The sequence below is a fragment of the Hemibagrus wyckioides genome, linkage group LG13 (assembly GCF_019097595.1).
Source record: "Hemibagrus wyckioides isolate EC202008001 linkage group LG13, SWU_Hwy_1.0, whole genome shotgun sequence".
Lineage (NCBI taxonomy): Eukaryota > Metazoa > Chordata > Actinopteri > Siluriformes > Bagridae > Hemibagrus > Hemibagrus wyckioides.
Genome location: NC_080722.1, coordinates 14,311,125 through 14,337,518, shown reverse-complemented (window position 1 = coordinate 14,337,518; position 26,394 = coordinate 14,311,125). Strand labels below are relative to the sequence as shown.

Sequence of the window (26,394 nt, the reverse complement as noted above, 5' to 3'; positions counted from 1 at the left end):
TGGCATTTGGCAGATGCCTTTATCCAGAGCGAATTCCATTTTATCTCATATTATACAACTGAGCAATTGAGGGTTAAGGGCCTTGCTCAGGGGCAGCTTGGTGGAGCTGGGATTTGAACTCCCAAGCTTCTGAGCAGTAGGCCAGCACCTTCAACACTAACCTACCATATACCCACAAAAAACAGGACTGTGTAAGAAAACTAATTCCATCTGATAGCGTGTCTATTTGTATCTTCTCAAGTTCTCAGAATTTCTATGCTTTAGCAGAACGCCCGTCAAGTTCATACTTTTGTACAGGAACCTTCGTCTTGTTAGCAGCACTGTAATTTGCGTCTCGAGGGCAATTTTAAGACACTAAAGACTTAAGAGCTTGTTTCTGTTTAGCTTTAGTTAACATCCAAACTGCAGCGTAGTGTCCAGAGAGTGTGCAGCACATTTGTAAGCCATTACCACCCCGTCGTGTGAAATCAAAGCCTGTGAAACACAGCCCAGTGTTTAGGTTGTTTCCGTCATTCTTCAGCAACAGGCTGCACACATCCTCACACACATCCTCTCACTCACATCCACAAATGTGCATTGAGTTATTCACACTGCTCCCCGGAGTGTGTTTATGAACATTAGTCAGCAGTGACAGCTCACTCAGTCTCTGTCACTTTGGGCAACGTTTACACCTGAGCAGATTCCCCGTCTAATTAGAGTCTAGTGACACACATGCACGGAGGTACACAGGTCTGAGTAATTGAGGGAGAGACAGAATGTCCCAAAACTCTAGTCAACTCACCTTCTGTGTGAAATATCAAGTATATAAAAAAAAAAAACAAAAGACGCAGACATTTATGCACTCATTTCTACTACAAATAATGAACGCTGAGCAGTCAGGTTAAAGACGTTCCGTTTTTGTCTTTGGAACAGCAAAGCAATATCACAAGAATGTTGTTTAGCCTCAAGGCTGCCTGATCTGCATTAAACTGCCTAATACACCAGCAATAAGAAATCTGCCATTTTCAGACCATATACACTCACTGAGCACTTTATTAAGAATGCCTGCACACCTCCCCATCATTGCAATTATTTAATGAGCCAATCATCTGGCAACTGCATACAATCCGGGCCAGCAGCTTCGGTTGATGTTCACATCAACCATCAGAATAGGGGGAAAATGAAATCTGTGTGATTTTAAGCATGGTATGATTGTTGGGGTCATTTGGGCTGATTTAAGTGCTTCTTTAACTACTGATCTGGGATTTTCAGTCACTAGAGTTTACTCAGAATGGTGCAATAAAGAAAACACATCCAGTGAGCAGCGACTCTGCAGACGGAAATGCCTTGTTGATGAGAGGGGTCAGATTTGTATCGAGCTGACAGAAAGGCTAGAGTACCTCAGATAATCACTCTGTATAATTGTAGTGAGCAGAAAAACAAAACAGAATGCACAACATGTTAAACCCGATGAGTTACAACAGCAGAAGACCACAATCGGGTTCAACTTCTGTCAGATAAGAACGGAAAGCTGAGGCTGCAGTGGATATAGGGCTCAACCGAAATAGACAGTTACACCACCAGCATGACTCCACTGACTCCAGTGTCAACAGTCCAGGCTGGTTGGTGGAGATGCTATAATGGAGTGAGGAAAGTTTCTTAGGTTTCTTTGGGCTGTTAGTAACAATTAATTAACGTTTGAATGCCACAGCATCCCTTCATGGTCCCAATTCACCATCTTCTATTGGCTATATCCAGCTTAATAACACAAAGGAAAAGTTGTCCACCAACTTGTTGTTGGGACCAGTATAAGTATAGTGTTCATAATAAAGTGCTCAGTGAACGTAGATGATACTCATCGAGAGAGAATGTTATCCGTCTCACCCAGATAGCACTGTCAAATTTTCCTCCATCGAGTTCTGGTTGGCAATGACAGGATTTAGATTTGCTATTCAAATGTTTTCCCCTTGCGCTACTCAGGAGCTCAATAAAGCACATTCTAATCACAAACCCATTATTAATGCATTTACTGTTTCCGTGGAAAATAAATGATTTGAGTTAACACAATGTATGTAAAGTGGCCAAAATCTATAGCAGAGACAATTTAAAAAAAAAAAAAAAAAAAACCCTCAACAGTTATAGTTCAAAGCATCTCAGCTGTGTGGGATAATCATAGACCTGGCAACAGTGATTAGGTTTAATCTGCAAGTGGGAAAAATAAAAGAGAAAAGTTTTTCATTTTTCAGTTAACCCAAAAAGTGCAAAACATCAGTGGCCCTATGAATCATGTGTTTTATTTTTCAGTCCATCTTTAAAATACATTGAAGATGAATGATATGCACTGAAGAATGAGTGTTTCATTCATATTCCACATTTTGTGACACTTTACAGTGAGATTCCTGTGTAATGGGACTGTACATTGTGCTCCTACGGCATACAACTACTTGCATTCAAAAGCAGGCTTGAAATAAAAAAAAAACCTGATCAAAATATCATTCATGTTCACAGAAGACTTCCGAAAGTAACTACAAATGCCCAAAAGTAGTCTCCTCGAACAGCTGCAATAAACTGCAACTGTATGCACAATAAGAAAAACTGGTTAATAAAGCTAAATACAGGACTTCAACGACTAAAGTACAAAACAGAGGTATTACACAAGAATCAGTTATCAAAACAAAACTAACATTTCTTTTTCACAAACATTGTAAAAGACATGGTTTATTATCATTATCATCATCATCATCATCATCATCATCATGACCACCACAATGGGTATTGTACAAAGGATGGACCTAAAAGAAATGTGGCCTTTTAATGCTCTTTATTAAAAACAAAACAAAACAAAACAAAAAAAAAAAAACAGATGGGAACAAAACCATTAGAATACCTAGATGAAGAAGCAAGTGATTCACATTTGACATGTTTGTGGGTTCCACAAACACATGAGGGGAAGAGCGCTGTACACTTCCTCACCTGCGTTCTTCCTCAGGTCCTATATCGGTAATATTGCTAATGGCTCGCTCTCAGCTGGAGGGAGAAAGTGCATGGGTTATGGAAAAAAGCCTGTCCTGGTGGGATTTCTGTGAGACCTGGATGAAGCGTGTGGAGATAAATTCCATCACTGCAAGCCTCAAGTGGCTCAACAGTGTCCTTAACCAAAGTCCATCTGCTGCATTCACAATATGTGAAACGTAAGAGACTGACAATCCATTACAAAGAAATGTTTTACCACAAGACGATCCGGTTTTCAATCAGTACCAAGCTGTTCTCAAAACAAAACAAAACAAAAAAAAAAACAAACAAGAAAAAATTAAGACAAAAGCTTCCCTAGTCGTGTTTTCGCTAGCATTATATAATAAGAATTCTATACAACTGAGTCACTGTATTACATCTCTTTCTAGTGAGTTTGTCACATCGGCGTCGGTTTCTAGGACTGGCAGATGACGCCTGCGACTGTCTGTTTTCTTCCAACCACTGTTTTATAGGCTAAATCAATAAAGACTCTTTTTCGGACTTTTAAAGCATCTAGTGTGTATGTCATGCAAAAGCTTTGCGAGAATAGCAGACAGATGAAACATAGAAACTTTGCTAATATATGTTATTTTTTTTTTAGTCAAACATGGTCGATTTCTTTCAAATCGTGTGTATATATATATATATATATATATATATATATATATATATATATATATATATATATATATACCAGCAGCAAAACTTCATTAGCTTAAACAAACCTAACAGCTCTTCTGTGCTACGTAGGACAGAATTGTTGGATTTGAAATAGAAAAGCCCAACCGGTTACAAATGCATTTAATGGTAAATAAGAAGCTTTTTAGCTAACACAGAGTGTACTTGGCAAGCAAAGAGACGGGCTTTACACCCATATACAATACCATCAAAAGTCTATAATGTCACCTGTGAAAGGCTCAACCGCCGGGTAAGCAGTTCCTTCCTCTGCGATTCCTCTGTCCTCACTGACTAATAAGGTACAAACCAGATGAGAGGCACGGCAGTCTGACTGCTGTATGTGGGAGGAGTCAGGCCGGGGCATTTTTGTTTGTTTGTTTGTTGTTTTTTTTCCATATTACAGTTCAGCTCAGAAGACCATGAAGCTGGTTAAGGATGTCCCCACTAGAGCCTTGAAACTTTCGAAAAAGTTTTTGCTCTGTCCGAAAAGACTTCTAGTTAGACATAGCTGATCAGCAGAAGGAATAGTGAAATGTGTTGGGAGATCCACGTGCTGGAGGAGTTTGAATATAGGTTTAGTGTTAAAGAGGAGGAGGAGGAGAAGGAGGACAAAGCACTCTGCTACCTAGCAAAACCCCATCACCGGGGGCCTCTCTGTGAAACAGATGCTGCCGATGGCCCACAGCAGTGGAACAAAGCACAGCTCTTTGGAAAAGGATAGTTCAGGTAAGATGGCAGCCACAGAGGGCATGTGCCTCACACACAGGTGCCCTGGTGAGCTGTAGGCAGAGCTTTGCGGTTCTTTAAGCCTGGATTCTTCTCTTTAAAATCCATGGGCTTCTGCTGCGATGTGTCGATCAGCGCACTCGCTATAGCAATACCTGCAGAAACACACAAACAGGAGAAAGAAAGGGCAAGTTTACATAGCTGCTGGTTTCCAGTCATACCAAGCAAGAGACTGCATATAATTATTACCATAATATGAAAACAAACACCACTAATAGCAGCAGAGGGTGTGTAAACAAGGTCTTGTTATTGAGAAAAACTGTTGTACTTTTTAAATACAAGGTCATAACCTCACAATAAGAGAAAAGAAAGAGAAAAATGCATTAACACAAGTTAGCAGTCTTAAAGGTCTGAGGACAGGTCTTATAGTGGCCACTTTGTCTATTAGCCATTATTAAATGCTTTAAAATGATGCCGTGAAGCTACGATGATTGAGATCTTTTTTTTTGATAATAATTGTGTTTCAAACTCTCCAGATTGATGAAAGAAAAACCAAATCTGAGACAGTTGAGTAAAAAAAAAACTAGATTCTGGATTTTCCCATTAATGGATTCAATGTTAGAACAAAGCAACAATTCCACTGAGTACACAATCTTTTTTTTTTATCTATCATGGATTTGTGCTTTGTGGGATATCCCTCACACATTTCTGGTACAGGGAGCTTGGCCCAGAGCCCAGTATGCCCTACTGCTGTTTCATGCCAGTATTCAGTGGAAAGAGGCTGTGGAAAGAGCCATAGCCACAATCCCCAGAACATTTCTCACTGTGCCATCTCACAAATCAAGCCCAAAACAAAACAGCCATGACCTGGTTTAGCTCCCACCCTGCTATTTAAGCAATACAATTATCTGAGAGGAACAATTAATTACTTCAGAAACGGCTGGCCGTAATGAATTGAATTTAGCTTGCCAAGCTGAAGCCAATGGCTGTTCCAAGCAACCAGGATTTACATCCAAGAACAAACTGACTCTAAGTCTGCCATTCCAGACTACTTCAATTTATTTGATTTATTAGCCATCACGAACTAGAGTAGAGAAAATGTCAACATGTGCCAAGAAGCCATAACAGTGTCCAGTTTAGTGCACATGTTATGATTCCCAAAAATCTCAGAAAATCAAAATGTTTTCTTGCTTCTTTTTTTTGTGGTTTATGGGACCAAAACAGTTAGTTGACCACACTTTCCACCTTAAGTGCTAGCCAAAAAAAAAAAAACATGATTGCACAAATCATATCCTTGAGGGCTAAAGTCCAGTCCATGCTGCAAGCTGTTTTGCAGGTATGTTTGAACAATTCCTCTGCTCTGATGCTTGGAGAATCAATCCTAGCATTAGTGACCTGGTGCTGGTCCTCACACCTGAAGCCTTGTACATCGTTTTGAAATAAACAGAAGCTGACACAATGCAAACATCAGTGTTTGCTTTTAATATTGCTGATGTTTAACTTAATCCACAAAGTTTTAAAAATCACGGATGCCTTTCCCACTTAATTTAAGTTGCAGTACATATGTATTGTATTGCGATCAACAGGAAGCACATGATGATAACAGTGTTGCAGGATCATTAGGTTATAGTGAAGATTCTGGTGTCGTATGACGCTGACTGAATCGTTTGCAAGTACATTACAGCAGCGAGTGATCAAATAAAGCTGCAAGCAGCTCACACAACTGAATAAAACAGTGTTGTATTCATGATAGGTAGTGGGAGATGTGCAGCTGCATGGTGATGACAGCCAACATGACTGCACTGTGCTGTCGGAGAAATTACATAGATATCATACATCATACATTAGCCTAGATTTAAAATGGCAATGCTCTGCCTAGAAGTAGTGGTTATCTATCAAATATCAAATATCTATCAAAATTATTTAGCTCCTGATTAGTAGTTAGCTTTTGAGTAATGCAAATATATCAAATATATATCCTTTACAATATCAGGTTTTTGAGCTTTCGATTAATGCACATATAACTTTTATAATAATCATGCAGAACTAGTGCTGAGAAGGGTGAAATAGAGGGGATTTTTTGGTGCTGAGAAGTTTGAAAGTAAGGGGATTTTCAGGGCCCAGAATAGTCACCCAGGTGAGAGAAGACAGACATAACAGCATCTAATCAGCATCAGCATCACTTAATAGGTAAAAGAGAAGCACATTTAAATTCAGACATCAAGGTACGTGAGGTACGTGCACATCGTTGTAAACATCGAGGTAGGTATGTGCACATTGTTGTAAACATCATGTACCCAAAAGGTTGCGGTCAAATGAAGGAAGTGTGCCCTTCTAGATAGAATTTCCAAGTAAGTCTGAAATTATGGGGAACATTGAGAGAAGGAACATTGATGTCATCAAGGGGAGGATGTTTTAATTAAGGGGCGGTATCGGGACAAATAAGAAAATATATTAAGTATGTAAATTAAGGAAGGAGGGATTAAAGTAGCCATACATTGAACATAAGGTGAAATTGCTGGAAATATTTAAATTTGGAAAAGAAAGAAGAGGGGAATTTTTGGGGTTTTTTTTAGACCAGCTGCTCTCTTCAGAAATGAATGTGATCGACTGCATCTCTGAATAAAGAAACCTGTTTCTTCTCATCTGCAGACTGAGATCTCCGCTATTTTGGCTAAGTATTTGATAGCTTATTGAGTTCATTGGGTAAGATTATGGAAATAATAGAAATAGACACAATCTAAAATTCCACCCTGTGATATGTCTACTCGGAGGGGACTCTGAGTTCTGACAGTGCTCTGAAATCACACACCGACTTACTTTAACACCCATGCAGCTCTACAGAGTCGTACATTTAAAAAGCACAGATCACGTACTGAAATGGGTCTATTTTAGCCGTGACAGGACAAAGATATTTGCTGAGCACTAGCTGCCATTTCAGAGAATATTCTTTGCCTCTTTCGCTCTGCTTGCCTCTAATGACAAAGCACAACAAGACAACATGAAACAGCCGCCCTTCACTATGAAAAGCTCATTCTTCTGCTGTTGCACAATGGCAGTAGTAGCTGCTGCTGTTATCCATTTTGAGTCAGTATGCTTGTCAAGCAGGACTATTAGAAGAGATGCAACTTTTCCACATCAGTCAGTTTGTGATGAGGAAGCTGAGTTGAGGTTTCATAAAGCAGTATGTTGATTGACAGGCTAGCTGTGAGAGGGAGGGATAGACCGGCTTTTCTCTGGCATACACCATCATTCTGCCAGCGCCATCACTTACAGCTGAAAAGTTTATTAAAGCAGGTATTCAAAAATAGCACCTAAAGGAAAGATTTGAATTGTATTGTATTTTGCAAAAAAAAAAAATTCAACTAAATTAAAAATTGCTGTATATTTTAGAGTTTTAACATCTTTTTGTGAGCACTATGATTGGTAGCCAGGTTAGAAAAACCTTTCTTAGGCTTCTACAGCAACAGCACTGCACCAAGTTCATGGATTAACATGATTTTCTGGTATAGAAGAGCATAAAATTGCAGTTTGACTTCAGTGCCTTCATTTTAATTGTATTACATATAAGCTTGATAAATTAGAAGAGCTGGATGACTAGCCAAGACCTTTCAGTGCTAAAAACAGAAGAGGCATAATTTAGAGCAGGGGTGTCCAATCTCATCCACAAAGGGCTGGTGTGGGTGCAGGTTTGCAGAAGATACACCTACGTCTATTGAAAGCCAAGATCAGTTGATTAAACAGGTGGACTCAGGTGTGGCTCCAGCTTGAGTGGAATGAAAAAACCTGCATCCACACCGGCCCTTTTCGGATATGATTCGACACCCCTGACTTTTTTGATAATCTTGATCTAAAGGTTAAGCAAGACTGCGCAGCATATCACAACCATCACACTGTCTTAAAAGTATCCTTATGTAACCTCCATAACGGTGCAAATAATATGAAACCTAAGGGCTTGATTCCACCAACAAAATATAAAGTACTGATGGTGCTTATGCATGATGTAAAATGGAACAAAAGACTCTGCACATAAGTAAAGATTCTCAGATTCTCGTCACTGACTCCACTGGTAAACACTTGGGAGCAACCGTCAATGTCAAGTCTTTGTCTCGGTTTACATGCAAGAAACAGCCACAGAGCCTGGGAGAGATGCTCTAACCAAGACCAGAGACATTGAGACCAAGAGACCAAGAGTGAGGTGAGTCACTATGGTGTAAGAGGAGATGGCTAACACCAAACCACCAGCATAGATCCAATTGGCTGACTTCCTGTCTGAGCTCAGGTGTCTCTGAATAATCCTATGTAAATATGTCAATATGCACAGTCACGTACTTCCATTTCTGACAAATCTATAATAACCCATTAGTAATATGTCTACAGCATGTCTCCATTTGCTAAAAATTCTGGCATGGTCCCATTTTAGACCACTTCTAATTCCAACTGCTACTTCATCATAACTGAGCTGGATGCCTCATTATAGCAAGCAAATACATTAAAAGATAAGATATCAAAACAAAAACTCAGTGAGCAAGGTTAAGCAATTAAACTTGTAGGAAAAAGAAAACAGGAAACTGATGGCAAAAATGAGTCAATATTACGGCAAGTCCCTCCATCTTTCACAGGAACCTTGATACAGTACATGAAGTGGGCACATGCTGTTTTTAGATGGGATTTGTGACTCAATCTGTTGCTGATTTAAAAAAAAAAAATAGGTCTGAGTGTTAGCACTGAGAGGCAGTGAGGTGTCCACCATGCTTTTAGCACCTTCAAGTCTCCGTCAGTATCACAAGGGTGCACATGACACTGAATGTGTTACTCAAGGTTTCACAACCACATACTAAAAGCACGCAAATGCCGGAAAAGAGTCCTGAGACATGTCTAGCAGTAAGAGTGAGGTATCATGATAAATGTGGGGGAAACATTTCATAACTATTCAAACATTACGGTTCACATCCTGTCTTCAACACCCTGTGCTTTTTCTGCATTGTTGTTGATCCACTGCAGTTTTCTTTAAAGAGCTGATTGGAAAATGGGGGTTGTTTATTGGAAGGTGGCACCGCAAAGCTGGCACTGATGGGCCCTTGAGCATGGCCCTTATCCCCCTCTGCACCACTGTATTATAACTGCCGCTGCACTCTGACCATAACTTCCTCAGGTGGTATATGCAAAGAAAAGACTTCCACTATGCTGTAGTAGTTGCCCTGTATTCGGGTCTCACCTTCTTACCCATGACCAGTAAGATGACCAGTACACGATGCTACCACCACTGTGTTATATTTCCAGTGTCAAGCAAACAGTGTTTTTTTTGTTGCTAAGGCCAAAGAGTTGCATTTTATTTTGATCAGACCAGAAAACAAATTAAATTTTTTTTTTCTTTTACATGTTGTTGAGTTTCCAACTTGCATTTGGACAAATTCAATGACAGTTTTGATACGGTCTTTTCAATAGAGGCTTTCTCTTCACCACTCTTCCACGAAGCCTAGCTTTGTTGAGTCTTATTTTTTTATCTAATTCCCTTTGGACGTTCAGTCAAAAGCTTGATTCTGTAGTCATTTTTGTTTGCATTTTCAGGGCCACTTTTTGCTTTTGTCCTGCTACAAATTCACACAATGACCAAATTTTATCTTCCCAGAAGAGGCACTTTCACATATAAAATTGGCTCCCTGGCGTAAGAAGTGCTTTCAAATATTTCACAGGATATGTTGGTGTTTCAGAGTGTGGGAAATGTGTGTCGTCAAATGTGTTTAGAGTGCAGTTGGGCAAACATGGCACATCACAATCCTATTTTCAATGGGTATATAAAGCTAGCATGCCACTGAGCAATGGTTTATGATGAAACCAAAGAATTATCAGCATATATATCAGTCGTGTGCATCAGGGTTTGACTGTATGTAACAAATGATTTAACATGCTGTAATGACTGTTTTTAATCAAACACATACCTGACTGCCCAGGAGGTGGAAACCCTGAGGGTCCTCTTGGGAGGCACATGAGTACGGTCAGAACTGCAGCTTTTCCTCCTGAACACGGTTCCAAGGCTATAGGTTTGGGAGGAGCCTTTAAAGAGAGGTAGTGGGATAGAAATGCATTAAACACAAACTCTATACTCACAGTAACACGTCACACATACATACGTCATTCTCCTCAAAGTATAAAGTTTCCTCAGTTTGTGGAGGCGGAAATTTACAAGTCAACAGGCCTTCATCATCTTACTGACTGACACACAGCAAAATTCACACACAGTCATCCAAACGCTGTATAAAACACTACCATAGAAAGCCACTAACATTTGACACTAACCACACACTTAGCTCAGAGATGCAGTCATGGATTCTAGTAGCATTAAAATGATCCATAACATGAATTTATGAACATGAATAACCTTTCGGTGAAACATAAATGGTGAAGGTGAGAAGGAAGCATGAGAAACGTGTCAACTGGTTTAAAAGGCTGGCTGTGAGAACACACAAAGCTTACACAAAGTTTGGTTATACCTTCAAAGTAGAGCACTTAGATGGTTAGATTCAGAATATATGGACAATATATCCTTTTATTCTTCTGAGATTGTACATTTCCTGTGTGAATTTAAGTTTCTTTCAGTACCGCCAATAAAGGCTATTTTTCATAAATATCTAGTAAAATCACGAACATATATATATATATATATATATATAAACATATAAAATCAAGAAAAAACAAAATAAGTATTGCTTAGAAAGTGCCAGTAACCAAGAAGTATTTCATTAGATAATGTTAAATAATTACATTTTGTAGAAAGTAACATATTTAACACTGAAAAGTCCAAACTGATGAGACACAATCTCAGAAAAGTGTAGTGTGTATAATTTTTCATAGTATCTAGTTTATAAAATACGAGTGGCCAGTTAAGTTTCATCTTGAGCCAATCATTAAAAAGATCCCTGCACCCAACCACAGGTTTCAAAGCAACAGATTTGATTATAGGGCACAGTTCCATGAATCAAACCTTTCATAAGGAGAAATCTTTAAGCCTTGCCTATCATCAATATAATAACCCCAAATCACATCCTTAGTACAAATCTGTCACGGTAATGAGCGCTCTCTTGTGCTAGCTCTGAACGTGAATAACAACAGCATTGATGACATGGCTCTGTATGGAAGTGAAATTGACCTCTGGAGTTAGTCAAACACACCAGAATGGAATAGTACACCAACAATATTCTCCAGCTAGCATAACTTACTTATACAGTGAAGCCCAGGTTAACATCATTTTACAGACAATATATTTGGGTATATATGTGCACATATATTGCCAAAAGTTTGTAAAAATGTAATATGGAGTTGGCCCGCCCTTTACAGCTATAACAGCTTCAACTCTTCTGGGAAGACTTTCCATAAGGTTTAGGAGCGTGTTTCTGGGAATTATTGACCATTTCTCTAGAAGCGCATTTGCGAGGTCAGACACTGATGTTGGACGAGAAAGTCTAGCTCGAAGTCTCCGCTCTAATTCATCCCAAATCCCTATCAGGTTGAGGTCAGGACTCTGTGAAGTTCCTCCACACCAAACTCGCTCATCCATGTCTTGCTTTGTGCACTGGTGTGCAGTCATGTTGGAACAGGAAGGAGTCATCCCCAAACTGTTCCCACAAAGTTGGGAGCATGAAATTGTTTAAAATATCTTGGTATGCTGAAACATTAAGAGTTCCTTTCACTGGAACTAAGTGGTCAAGCCCAACCCCTGAATTCAATGATTTGGAGGGGTGTCCCAAAACCTTTGGCAATACAGTGTATTTTACAAGCTGATTTAAATTATATTCTTCTTGCTAGGGAATGTTAATAGCTAAAAAGTTTTCATTCTGTCTAATAATGGACAAATTCCTACTGAACTCGACAGATGATAAGTATAAATATGATGATTGGTTATGCATAAAAAATATGACAGTATAATTTAGAACATTCTTCCATTTCCTTCATGTCAGTTAGGTGACAGAGTCAAAGTAATCACACTGCATGGTATTGCTAACAATATGCATATATCTAATAGCCTAATAGCTCAGGTTTCTTTTCATTTACTTGTAAATCTTTTGCCTTTTATTAAAGAAGGAAAAATGGAACAAAAAACCTCTGATCAGCTCACTTTTTTTGCAGGCTTTGCTGTTTTGAAGCTGTATGTGTTGGGGTTGTGACAGTTTAATGGTTAAAACTCTAGGCTGTTGTTTAGAAGGTCAGGGGTTCAAGTCCCAGCACTGCCAATCTGCCACTGCTGGGTCCTTGAGCAAAGCCCTTAACCCTCTCTGCTCCAGTGGTGCTGTATCACAGCTCACCCTGTGCTCTGACCCCAACCTCCTAACAAGCTGAGATATATGAGGAAAGAATTTAACTGTGCTACAAAGAAAGGCTTTTTTCCCTTAAAAACTAAACTTCTTTATAGGATATTTCATATTTCTACCAAAAGGTATGTATTTTGAATTGCACACATTACAGATTTACAAAAAGATTTACAAAGATCAATATGACAAACCTATATTGTGTCAGCTATTTACTCTCTCTCTCTCTCTTTCTCTCTCTCTCTTTCTCTCTCTCTCTCTCTCTCTCTCTCTCACACACACACACACACACTCACTCATACACACACACGTGCTTTGTAAGGGTACTTATTGCGTTAGATGGCCCATCCATGGAGGGGCTTGTGAAAGGTCAAATTAAGCCTGTGCTGACAGCGACGTCAATCAGGCCCTGCAGACAGAGGCTGTTATCAGAGCAATATCTGTCTCTTTGAGGGGAAAAGAGGCCACTTGTGCTGCACTTAAAAGTTCAAAGCCATTGTTTCGGAGTGATGGGGGGGTGGCAGCGGGCGTCTGGCTTTCCTTTCAACCATGCTACTGTTGCGTGTACAGAATTTCTCTCTTTTCCATTTTCCTCTGCGAATTCTCTTTGCCTCTTTATTGCACTATGTAGCACTCACTAAGAGACGTGATTTCCCTGACAAAACCATCCCTCACTCAGCCTGCCTGTGCACAACCGTCCTCATCCTGACATTCCTGCGCAAGCCTTGAAAGGACACTACTTAGTTTCCACCATGAAGTATGACTGTGTGTGTTTACTGTTGATAATGGCCACCTTAGGGTCTTGCAATGATGATAAAATTCTTGCCATCGCTTTATACGCTGCAGGGATCCAGCATCCACCCGCTACCACGTCAAGAGAAAAACCCTGCATCCTCATAAATAAGCTGTTCAATTTAAGTTCAGCTGATAGCTCTGACAGCTGTCTCCTGCTTCTGCGATTCAGTCAAAAGTAACTTTTTATTCTCTTGGCTTTCATCATTGTGCCATATTTTATTATTTCCCTTGAAATCTACCAATCAAGGAGGATGAAGTATCACAGCTAATTAGCACAAATCTCCATTCTCAAGCCTACCCCTCGATGCCTTTATTCTGGCTGTTGCTATTGTCTCAGCTCAGTTGGTATGCATAATTTAAATATCCATTTCAATCTTTTAAAACATAAATATATATTCCTGCTATGAGCAGAGAGGTGACCTGAAGTACATTTTAAACCCAATACAAAAAAAAAGGAAAGTGCACCACTTCAAATATAATACTAGGGGGGAAAAAACATTTCAGGAAATTAAATTAGACCAGAGTCACATAAGCACAAAGCACATGACAAAGCTGTATTCTGCACTGTAATAATCATGATCACACAGACTGCTAGACTGAGTGTAGATCACAGACCATAGATGGTAATGCTCAAGTCTTACACAATGTTCGAAAATGTGAAAGCTGCCCAAGAGTACTTCAGGTCAGATCTGGCATAAAACCACACATAAAAAAAACACAATGAAAAGTTCATTTAGAGAACCTGCAGCTTTATGATAGAAAACAATTTATTCATCACATTCATCCATAAGACCTGCAGTTTTCAAAGTTTTCACAGACACACACACACACACTAACAGACACATACACACACTCACAGACACACACACACTAACAGACACATACACACACTCACAGACACACACACACTAACAGACACATACACACACTCACAGACACACACACACTCACAGACACATACACACACTCACAGACACACACACACTAACAGACACATACACACACTCACAGACACACACACATACTCACGGACACATACACACACTAACAGACACATACACACACTCAGACACACACACACTAACAGACACATACACACACTCACAGACACACACACATACTCACGGACACATACACACACTAACAGACACATACACACACTCACAGACACACACACACACTAACAGACACATACACACACTCACAGACACACACACATACTCACGGACACATACACACACTCATTCACAGACACATACACACACTAACAGACACATACACATACTCACAGACACACACACATACTCACGGACACATACACATACTCACGGACACATACACACACTCACAGACACACACACACACTAACAGACACATACACACACTCACAGACACACACACATACTCACGGACACATACACACACTCACTCACAGACACATACACACACTAACAGACACATACACACTCACAGACACACACACATACTCACGGACACATACACACACTCACTCACAGACACATACACACTCACAGACACATACACACACTAACAGACACATACACATACTCACAGACACATACACACACTCACGGACACATACACACACTCACAGGCACATACACACACTCACAGACACACACACACTCACGGACACATACACACACTCACTCACAGACACATACACACACTCACTCACAGACACATACACACACTCACAGACACATACACACACTCACAGACACATACACACACTCACGGACACATACACACACTCACGGACACACACACAGACACATACACACACTAACAGACAAATACACACTCTAACAGACACATACACACACTCACAGACATATACACACACTCACAGACACATACACACACTCACAGACACACACACACACTCACAGACACATACACACACTCACAGACACATACACACACTCAGACACATACACACACTCACAGACACACACACACACTAACAGACACATACACACACTCACAGACACACACACATACTCACGGACACATACACACACTCACTCACAGACACATACACACACTCACAGACACACACACACACTCACAGACACATACACACACTCACAGACACACACACACACTAACAGACACATACACACACTCACTCACAGACACATACACACACTTACAGACACATACACACACTCACAGACACATACACACACTCACAGACACACACACACACTAACAGACACATACACACACTCACAGACACACACACATACTCACGGACACATACACACACTCACTCACAGACACATACACACACTCACAGACACACACACACACTCACAGACACATACACACACTTACAGACACACACACACACTCACAGACACATACACACACTCACAGACACACACACATACTCACGGACACATACACACACTCACTCACAGACACATACACACACTAACAGACACATACACACTCACAGACACACACACATACTCACGGACACATACACACACTCACTCACAGACACATACACACACTAACAGACACGTACACACACTCACAGACACACACACATACTCACGGACACATACACACACTCACTGACACATACACACACACACTCACAGACACATACACACACTAACAGACACATACACATACTCACAGACACATACACACACTCACGGACACATACACACACTCACAGGCACATACACACACTAACAGACACATACACACACTCACAGACACACACACATACTCACGGACACATACACACACTCACTCACAGACACATACACACACTTACAGACACACACACACACTCACAGACACATACACACACTTACAGACACACACACACACTCACAGACACATACACACACTCACAGACACACACACATACTCACGGACACATACACACACTCACTCACAGACACATACACACACTTACAGACATACACACACTCACAGACACACACACACACTAACAGACACACACACACACTCACAGACACATACACACACTCACTCACAGACACATACACACACTCACTCACAGACACATACACACACTTACAGACATACACACACTAACAGACACATACACACTCTAACAGACACATACGCACCCTAACAGACACATACGCACCCTAACAGACACATACGCACCCTAACAGACACACACACTAACAGACACATACACACACTCACAGACACATACACACACTCACAGACACATACACACACTCACAGACACATACACACACTCACAGACACATACGCACCCTAACAGACACATACGCACACTAACAGACACATACGCACCCTAACAGACACATACGCACACTAACAGACACATACGCACCCTAACAGACACATACGCACACTCACAGGCACATACGCACACTCACAGGCACATACGCACCCTAACAGACACATACGCACCCTAACAGACACACACACTAACAGACACATACGCACACTAACAGACACATACGCACCCTAACAGACACATACGCACCCTAACAGACACACACACTAACAGACACATACACACACTCACAGACACATACACACACTCACAGACACATACACACACTCACAGACACATACACACACTCACAGGCACACACACCCTAACAGACACATACGCACCCTAACAGACACATACGCACCCTAACAGACACATACGCACCCTAACAGACACATACGCACACTAACAGACACATACGCACACTAACAGACACATACGCACACTAACAGACACATACGCACCCTAACAGACACACACACTCACAGACACATACACACACTCACAGACACATACACACACTCACAGACACATACACACACTCACAGACACATACGCACACTCACAGACACATACGCACCCTAACAGACACATACGCACCCTAACAGACACATACGCACCCTAACAGACACATACGCACCCTAACAGACACATACGCACCCTAACAGACACATACGCACCCTAACAGACACATACGCACCCTAACAGACACATACACACCCTAACAGACACATACGCACCCTAACAGACACATACGCACCCTAACAGACACATACGCACCCTAACAGACACATACGCACCCTAACAGACACATACGCACCCTAACAGACACATACGCACCCTAACAGACACATACGCACCCTAACAGACACATACGCACCCTAACAGACACATACGCACCCTAACAGACACATACGCACCCTAACAGACACATACGCACCCTAACAGACACATACGCACCCTAACAGACACATACGCACCCTAACAGACACATACGCACCCTAACAGACACATACGCACCCTAACAGACACATACGCACCCTAACAGACACATACGCACCCTAACAGACACATACGCACCCTAACAGACACATACGCACACTAACAGACACATACGCACCCTAACAGACACATACGCACACTAACAGACACATACGCACCCTAACAGACACATACGCACCCTAACAGACACATACGCACACTCACAGGCACATACGCACACTCACAGGCACATACGCACACTAACAGACACATACGCACTCTAACAGACACATACGCACTCTAACAGACACATACGCACCCTAACAGACACATACGCACCCTAACAGACACATACGCACCCTAACAGACACATACGCACCCTAACAGACACATACGCACCCTAACAGACACATACGCACCCTAACAGACACATACGCACACTCACAGGCACATACGCACACTCACAGGCACATACGCACCCTAACAGACACATACGCACCCTAACAGACACATACGCACCCTAACAGACACATACGCACCCTAACAGACACATACGCACCCTAACAGACACATACGCACACTAACAGACACATACGCACACTAACAGACACATACGCACCCTAACAGACACATACGCACCCTAACAGACACATACGCACACTAACAGACACATACGCACCCTAACAGGCACATACACACACTCACAGGCACATACACACACTCACAGGCACATACACACACTCACAGGCACATACACACACTCACAGGCACATACACACTCTAACAGACTCACAGACACTCTCTCTCTCTCTCTCACACACACACACACACAGACACACACTCTCACACAGACACACTCTCAGACACACTCTGACACAGACTCTCTCTCTCTTTCTCTCTCTCTCTCTCTCTCTCTCTCTCTCTCTCTCTCTCTCTCACACACACACACACACACTAGCAGAAACACTCACAGACACACACACACCACTTTGTCCACCACACATGCTCAAAATAAATCCAGGTCAGATAGTTCATTCAGTTTTCGGAAGACCACATATCTCTGTTTCTATAATACAGATCATCTTCCAAAAAAAAAAAAAGGCAACTAAAGAAAGGCCACAGTTTTACTTTTATCAAGAAAAGCTACATGAATAATATGCTAATTTACACTCTTATACCCTGAACCAGCTTTGGCTGGTAATCCTGTGTAATATTAGGAGACATTTGCATATTAGAAAGTAACAGGGAAGTGCTCTGAATAATAAAATGGACGAGTCTATCAGTTGTGTTCAGTAGTAATTCGGATTTTCCACTCAGATCTTTTCCATTTCCAAATAAATGCGACACAACCACTTTGTCATGCTTTGACCGATCTGTATGCACAAATTAAATTTCCAAGAACAGATTTAATCACAATAATGTTTTGTACGTTTAGGGTGACATGACGATTAAAACGGCTACAAATGAGATTCGAGGCCGATGAGAACATGATAAGGAATAGATATATCTAATTCTTGCCCACAGTATGACTAAACGGATCTCATTACGTCGATATGGGTCGGAAGGGGCTATTGCCTTCCGTATAGAAACTAGCTAACGAGGCCATCAATTGAATCCAACAAGTTGAAATAATCAGGCAAATCCGTTTTTATGCATTTGCTCGCATTAATGATGGTTTCAAATTCGATGTGATATTGCTAGCATTTACATTAGTCTTGCTCTATACAGATTAGGAGTAATCCAATTGAAGCCCATTTAGGAAGCACTGCAATGATGCAACTAATGAACAGATATAAAGTTTAGAGACACTGCAAGCAGGCTAATGCATCATGCTATAAATGAGACTGTACCTTGTTTCATTCCAAAGAGGGCACACACAGCTACACACACACACACAGCTACACACACACACAGAGCCCCCCTTTCCCCACACACACACACACATACAGTTTAAACACAATTTCCTTCTAGATGGTAAGAAAGTGTGCAGTCCATAAATATTACACATATATTCTATTCTGCTCTATTACACAGGGCTCTATTATAGAGCTAGGACTCAAAGAAAACCTTATGGTACACAGGAACTTGATCTTAAAGTGCCCCTGAATTCATAGACTTTTGTACCTGTCCTACAGTGCTATGGAAACTAATAGAAATATCTAGGAGATATTGTCATTTTAATATTATTGATGCACTAGTCTTAAACACACAACAGTAGCAGCTTGGTAGCAGCCATCATGCCTCCTCAGTTGTGTATCTTTTCCATATCAGGCAAAATTGGTGCGGTTTATTGATATCCAAAATGGATGACTGTATGAACCGTTATCATTTATGTGGCTTTTCAGAGCAGAGTTTTACCAACGTGGAGCTGTTCACCGCCGTAATGCTACCACAGGACCGATCGAGGACGTGATTCTGTCTTTATCCACCAGGATGGCTTCTCCATCAGTAAGAGTAAGAAATAGCATTTTATTGAGCAGCTTAATATTTAAAATGAATTGTGTGTCCTTGTTAAAGACGACAGGCGCGTGGGTGAAGGCAGTGGTGACAAATCCTCCGCGGTAGAAAAAGCCTCTCTTTAAACTCTTCGACTTTTCTCATATTTAGCTAGTTTGCTAAGCTACTGTCAAGATTCGGTGCATATCTCCGCCGCTATTGGCAGGCAAGCACTTCAAAGCGTTAGGTCTGACTTCCTGTGTGAAAACCAAATGCGTCAAACATACGGAATCAAATCACGGCTCTCAAGATACATCACACAGACTTTACGGTACAGGTGGATCCAAAATTCCATCAACAATAACATAAAAGCCCAATCCTGTCATTTCTGTATCTGGAGGAAAAGTGGGCTTGTAAATAAGAGCCTCAAAGCAGACCAGTAAAGAGGAGCCTCTGTCACAAACCTGCAGTTTTACTTCTTACAGACGGCCAGCTTCATCCCGCTCTCATGCATTTATTAATCTGATGTCTACAGACCAGCACACACACACACACACCCCATGCTCACCTCTCCAACTGCTTCATTTCACCTTGCTTTTTAATAGTCTCTAAAGTTCCTCACCCAGGCATACATGTGCTATTTCTCATTTCTCTACTACCCTTATTCTATTTGTTTTCTTGTTACAATTTCACCCTCTCTCTATGTCTTCTGGCTGATTCATTTTTCCTGACCATTACAAAAATATGTATCTATTTGGCGGCTTAGTGCTTAGATGATGCCAATAGGCTTGCTGGCATAAACAGTGACGGGATAAGGAAAATGGAAAAGCAAATAAAGTCATAAACCACTAGGACATATAAATATATATACATACAAGCTGGATTTCCTCAGGCTTTTAAAGTGCTGCAGTGTTTTTCATTTGCATGGCTAACAGGGAGTGAGAGAATGTGCCTCAGCTTTATACAAGCACTGCACTACAGATAAGAGTACACTACAAAACACAGACGTTACTTTTATGACCTTTATAAGGACCAACCATTGATAGATTTATTACTGTTCATACCTAAAGGAAAGATTCTAAACTGGTAGATACAAGCTAGCATTAAATGTCACCATAAATGACCCGCATATTAATCTTTATAGCTAATGTGATGAAAGTCTATGACATGTTGATAGAAGAAATTTAAAGTTACAGTCTCTTTTTTGTTATCGGTTACATTGCTGACTGTAGCACCGGTCCATTACAGCTCTAATTGATGTGACTGATGCAGCAGCGCTTTAGTCCTTTAGTCCTTTAGTCTGTAAACTGTGCTCAAACAGATTAGCTTACAAAGCTCCAGCTTTCCTGTTAATGCTGTGTTAACCTAAACTGTAGTAACCTTAGTAATGAAAAGTTCAGGCACTAAGTTTTCAAAACATTTTTCATTTTGAGATCATTTAACTCAACTGAATTTAATTGAATATTCTCACTTGTGTGTTACTGTAGCTAATATGCACACAATTTTGGAGATCCTGTTGACAGCTTCCATCCATCAGACTATGTCTGTTTAGTGGCTCCATATGTTTCATGCCGGCCAGGTGATGGAGCAACATCTGTGTCATCAGTCTCTTTCTGGCTCAGTGCTGCACAGCCGCTGACCTCCACACAGAAGCAGGTCACTTTAAATCTGTGCACACTGTACAGCTAAAGACCAGGAACAACACACTGTTTTCCTGCCCTGCTGCAGACACGGACACCGTCTGACTGATCAAAATCCTTTTCGAGTTTTACACTCTTACACTTTAAATACTAACTGACCAGGATGCATGCATTGAAATTTTCCATGAAAGTCCAATAGAATTTAGCTTTGCAGAAACTTGATCTTATTTTCAACACCATACAGCTCTCAGAGTCTGCTGGTGATTTGCTCATAAAAGCTGTGGCATTTATTGGATGAAGAATTTCGCCCTCGGCAAAAATGACCGATAGTGCTATTTCTGAAGTTCTCGGATTTCCAGATTGTTGAGGCGGCTGAACATATGAAGACCGTGTATCAGAAAATCTATACCCACTCCTTACCCAGAGGTTAAAACCAGCTGCCCGGGATGTAAATATTTCAAATCAGTGTTACAGTCAGTGAAGCATGTGACAGTATGGGCAGCTCGGGGAGCTAAGCATGCTGACAGAACAGTGGAGTATCTTCACTTTGATAAGCAGGTTAACACCAAAGAGCAAAAAATGCTGTCTCATCAGTCTTTAAGCAGAATTATAGTGACTTCTTAATCTTTTACCTCCAGTTGCTCTTACATTTAATAAAGCCAAGGCTTACATCCAGAGCTGCATTCCATAGCCTTTGGAACATGTTAATGTTAATCACTCAGCAACTGATACAGCAAAGTAGTGAGGCTAGAAAAGAGGATAAGGTCTGAAACTTGGACACAACACCCTTAGCCCTGCACACATCCTTTCACTTCATCACAGGCATGAGCCCATCATTTAATCTTCCACCATGTACAGTGTTGTAGGCAGTTTATGTATTGAGTATCTGGCTTTTATTAGAAGAAAGCAGAAAGCTAGAAACAAAGGTTTATTGCTAGACACATGACCCATGCACTGAAAAGGTCCTCATTACTCCGTTGATATTTAGAGGGGAAAAAAAAAAATGAGAACAGTTTTTCATGCCCATGAAAATGGACGGGTTGCAGGCGTACGTGACTACACAGCTAATAACTAAATGAAATATTTAATTGCGATTTTAAATGCAAAAACTGAAGGGATAAAACACAATCATAATTTGGATACCTTTAGTGTCGGTGTTAATGTCTGTGCGTTCTCTAGGTTTCTGTATGACTTTAAACTCTCCAAATCCGTATATACCCTCGCCTCAGTGCGAGCGGTTTCTCAGCATAAGCTCGGCATGAAAAGTCCTGCTCTTCCAGCCTCTCTCACACTCCACATATGAAAAGTGTCAGATTTGGAAAGTGTTTGTTCGCTGCTGGTCTCTTGAGCAGAGCTGCTTCGTCTGAGGCAGCAGATGTTTGGGCAATTTGTACAGGTGAAAATAAAGTCTCTGAAATTGTGAAGAGAGAACAGTGGGAAACTAATCTCACAAAGAGATTTTCTCAGTGGAAAGATTTCCAAGTTTCAAAGTGACTGTGATGGAGAGTTGAAACTACATGACGATCTTTCTTACAGTGCAAAATGTGTGTGTTCTCAGTTTACATCGCTGTGAGAAAGTCTCTGAAGCCACAGCCTGTCATCCTGCATGCTCTAATGAAATAGCTACTGAAACAAAATGTGCTTGAGGGCCATTAGTGGCTAAAAATCAGAGGTAAAAAAGCCCAAAAAGCTAGTTTAAAATAGAAAACAGCATTTTTCCGGTTTGAACGGTTATAAGTTTATAGGCCTTAAGTGTCCGTTCACGCAGGCTAGAAGCTTCTGAAGCCTAAAAGAGCATCAGAGATGTATGAGAGTGGAGGTGAAGTTTGTTTAAAACAGAGCTGTGCTTAAGAGCGTTCAGTGTACAGCATGTTGTTCACTCCAATTTTGTTCCTGCTCTGCCCTTCACCAGCCCATAATGCACACTGAGCGCCAATGCACTTTATACTAATGGATCGAGGAGAGGCACTTCTCCGGCTGCTTGACATGTGAATGGAGCATCTGTGCTGTACAGCAGGTTAGCCTGCCCTCAGATGTGTGTAAGAGTGTGTTAGTCCCATTATATACTGGAAAAAAACACTGCGTATATGGCAGCAGGAGAGGATTATCAATAAAAGAGTACGTGTGTGTGTGTGAGCATATATAACTAGGCTGGACTGTATCATCTGAGAACAACAGAAGCATAAGGCTTATAAAAACATCCACACACACACACACACACACACACACACAAAACAAACAAATACACAAACACTTACCTCTATTCCTCCTTGTAGCAGCTCCACCTGATCACATTCCGCCTCCAGTGCCATGGCAACGGAAGCAAAGGGACGGCTTGCCATTTGTTGCCTTTCCCTCATCAATTGCTGGAAGTGTTAGGTAGAGTGAAGTAGAGAGATGGGGAGATAGAAAGAGAAAAGGAAGACTATGATTAATGATGTACCCTTAGAAGTGAGAATTTCTGAAATTGCTTTTAGGCATCCTGCATCATTCTCTAAAACAGATCTAAAGGCCAAAATGATTTCAGACATTCGATCTTGCCGTGACCTTGACCGTGTTTGGATCGATCCCAAAATCTAATAAGTTCATGTATTGCTTACAGTGATAATTCCAGAGAAATCCTACAAACATTCAACCATTCGATCTAGAGATATTGCACTAATGGGAATCTCGCGCAGGCAGACAGACCTTGTGGTGAACTCCTAACCCCTTTGACACCTGAAATTTAAGAAGCCATATTTTTAACTTTTAAATATATTGCCGTGGCTCTCTCACTGCAAAGATCCCGATGGGTAAGAAGGCTGTTTAACCTCTGCCACAGTAAAAACAGGGAGTCTGGCGACTAATGACCAAAAACTTGTTAGCAGTGTGTGATCTCACACAGGGAATGCCAGGCTTTGATCAAGGAGCTGGAAAGCTATGCGCTGTAGTGAAATGGAGAAAAGCCAACCCATTCAGTTTGTAATCAGTTACCAGCTGTCACAATGTCCGCAGTGTTCCTGTGCCTCAATCAGAAAGGAATCTTTAAATGCAAATTTCTCCCTTTTCACTTTTGGATGTAAGCAGACTTTAGAAATGCTAGTGCTTGTATCACTTGTACTTTAGATCCATGCATAACAGAAACATTTTTCAGTACTGGTTTATATAGTAGAAATTGTACAAATTTCACAGTGTGAAGGATTTTCCCAGGCCCACACACACACACACACACACACACATCAAAGCAACACCTCATGGTTAGAGGCAATGAGCAGACAGCCCACTGAGCTGGATGGATGTCACAGGAGGAGATTGAAAAGAGGGAAGGCGGTGAGACAGAGGAGAGGAAGACAAACGCAGGACACAAAACTTACTGTCTTAGCCCAGACAGCAGCATGTGGTTGTTTTCTGCGTTTTTTGTTATAAATTATAAGTCTATCTATCTATCTATCTATCTATCTATCTATCTATCTATCTATCTATCTATCTATCTATCAGGCAGAACATTATGAGCACTGCCAGGTGACGTAAATAACACTGATGATCTCCTCATCATGGCACCTGTTAGTGGGTGGGATATATTAGGCAGCAAGTGAACATTTTATCCTCAAAGTTGATGTTAGAAGCAGGAAAAATGGTCAGTATCTATCAAAAGTGGTCCAAGGAAGGAACAGTGGTGAACCGGTGACAGGGGCATGGGCGGCCAAGACTCATTGATGCGCATGGGGAGTGAAGGCTGGACCATGTGATCCGATCTAACAGACAAGCTACTGTTGATCAAATTGCTGAAGAAGTTAATGCTGGTTCTGATAGAAAGGTGTCAGAATACACAGTGCATGACGGGAAGGGCTGTTTTGGCAGCAAAAGGGGGACCAACACAATATTAGGCAGGTGGTCATAATGTACATTGGTGTAAATGATAATACAATGAATGGTTAAATAATAATATTAAGAAGAAGAAGAAGAAGAAGAAGAAGAACTGTTGGTTCAAATGTCTGCAGAGACAGGAAATTTCACTTGTCATAACACTCATGACAAATAATCATAATCAGACTGATGCCATGGCCATCTGTATTTCTATGCTGACGTCTAATTGATATGTCCTGGTGAGTTTCTTCATGTGACTCACTCACTACTGTCACACCAGCACAGGACGTCATATGAAATGAAACACTGTAGGGAAACATGTAGCTAGCTGATCTACATATTTAAAGCATTAAAGAAGCAGCGGAGTAATCCATTTCATTTTAAAAGAGTGTATAAGCCATGTCAGTGTTACAGACTAACAGTATTAACCATCTCTAATCTCATTTCACTGTTCTGAGAAAAGAAATGAAAACTTGTTTACTCAGAAATCAATATAAATGTCTAAAAAGCAGTCAATAAACAGTTAGGTTTTTTTAAAAAAGAAGAAGAAGAAGAAGAAGGTATTTTTCTAAAAACTATTTGAGCACATCTTCATGTAGGGGGATTTTTTAAAGCTCTAAATGTGGATAATTTCAGAGCTTAAAACTACTTTAGCGTCCTGGCTGTGGGGGTTTGA

The 26,394-nt window shown here is 40.9% G+C and overlaps 1 protein-coding gene across 2 annotated transcripts in view; it reads right to left on the bottom strand.

Annotated features, from left to right (window-relative positions):
* Window positions 1-2,254: 2,254 nt before the first annotated feature.
* The window catches only part of atrnl1b (attractin-like 1b), a 159,955-nt gene continuing 135,815 nt past the window's right edge, over window positions 2,255-26,394 (bottom strand). For both annotated transcript variants that reach the window (XM_058406078.1, XM_058406079.1), the window contains exons 27-29: window positions 24,131-24,238; window positions 10,338-10,452; window positions 2,255-4,550 (exon numbers count right to left, since the gene is read on the bottom strand). In XM_058406078.1, the coding sequence (XP_058262061.1) occupies window positions 4,426-4,550; window positions 10,338-10,452; window positions 24,131-24,238 (348 nt within the window). In that variant the 3' untranslated portion in view covers window positions 2,255-4,425. The remainder of the gene's footprint in view (window positions 4,551-10,337; window positions 10,453-24,130; window positions 24,239-26,394) is intronic.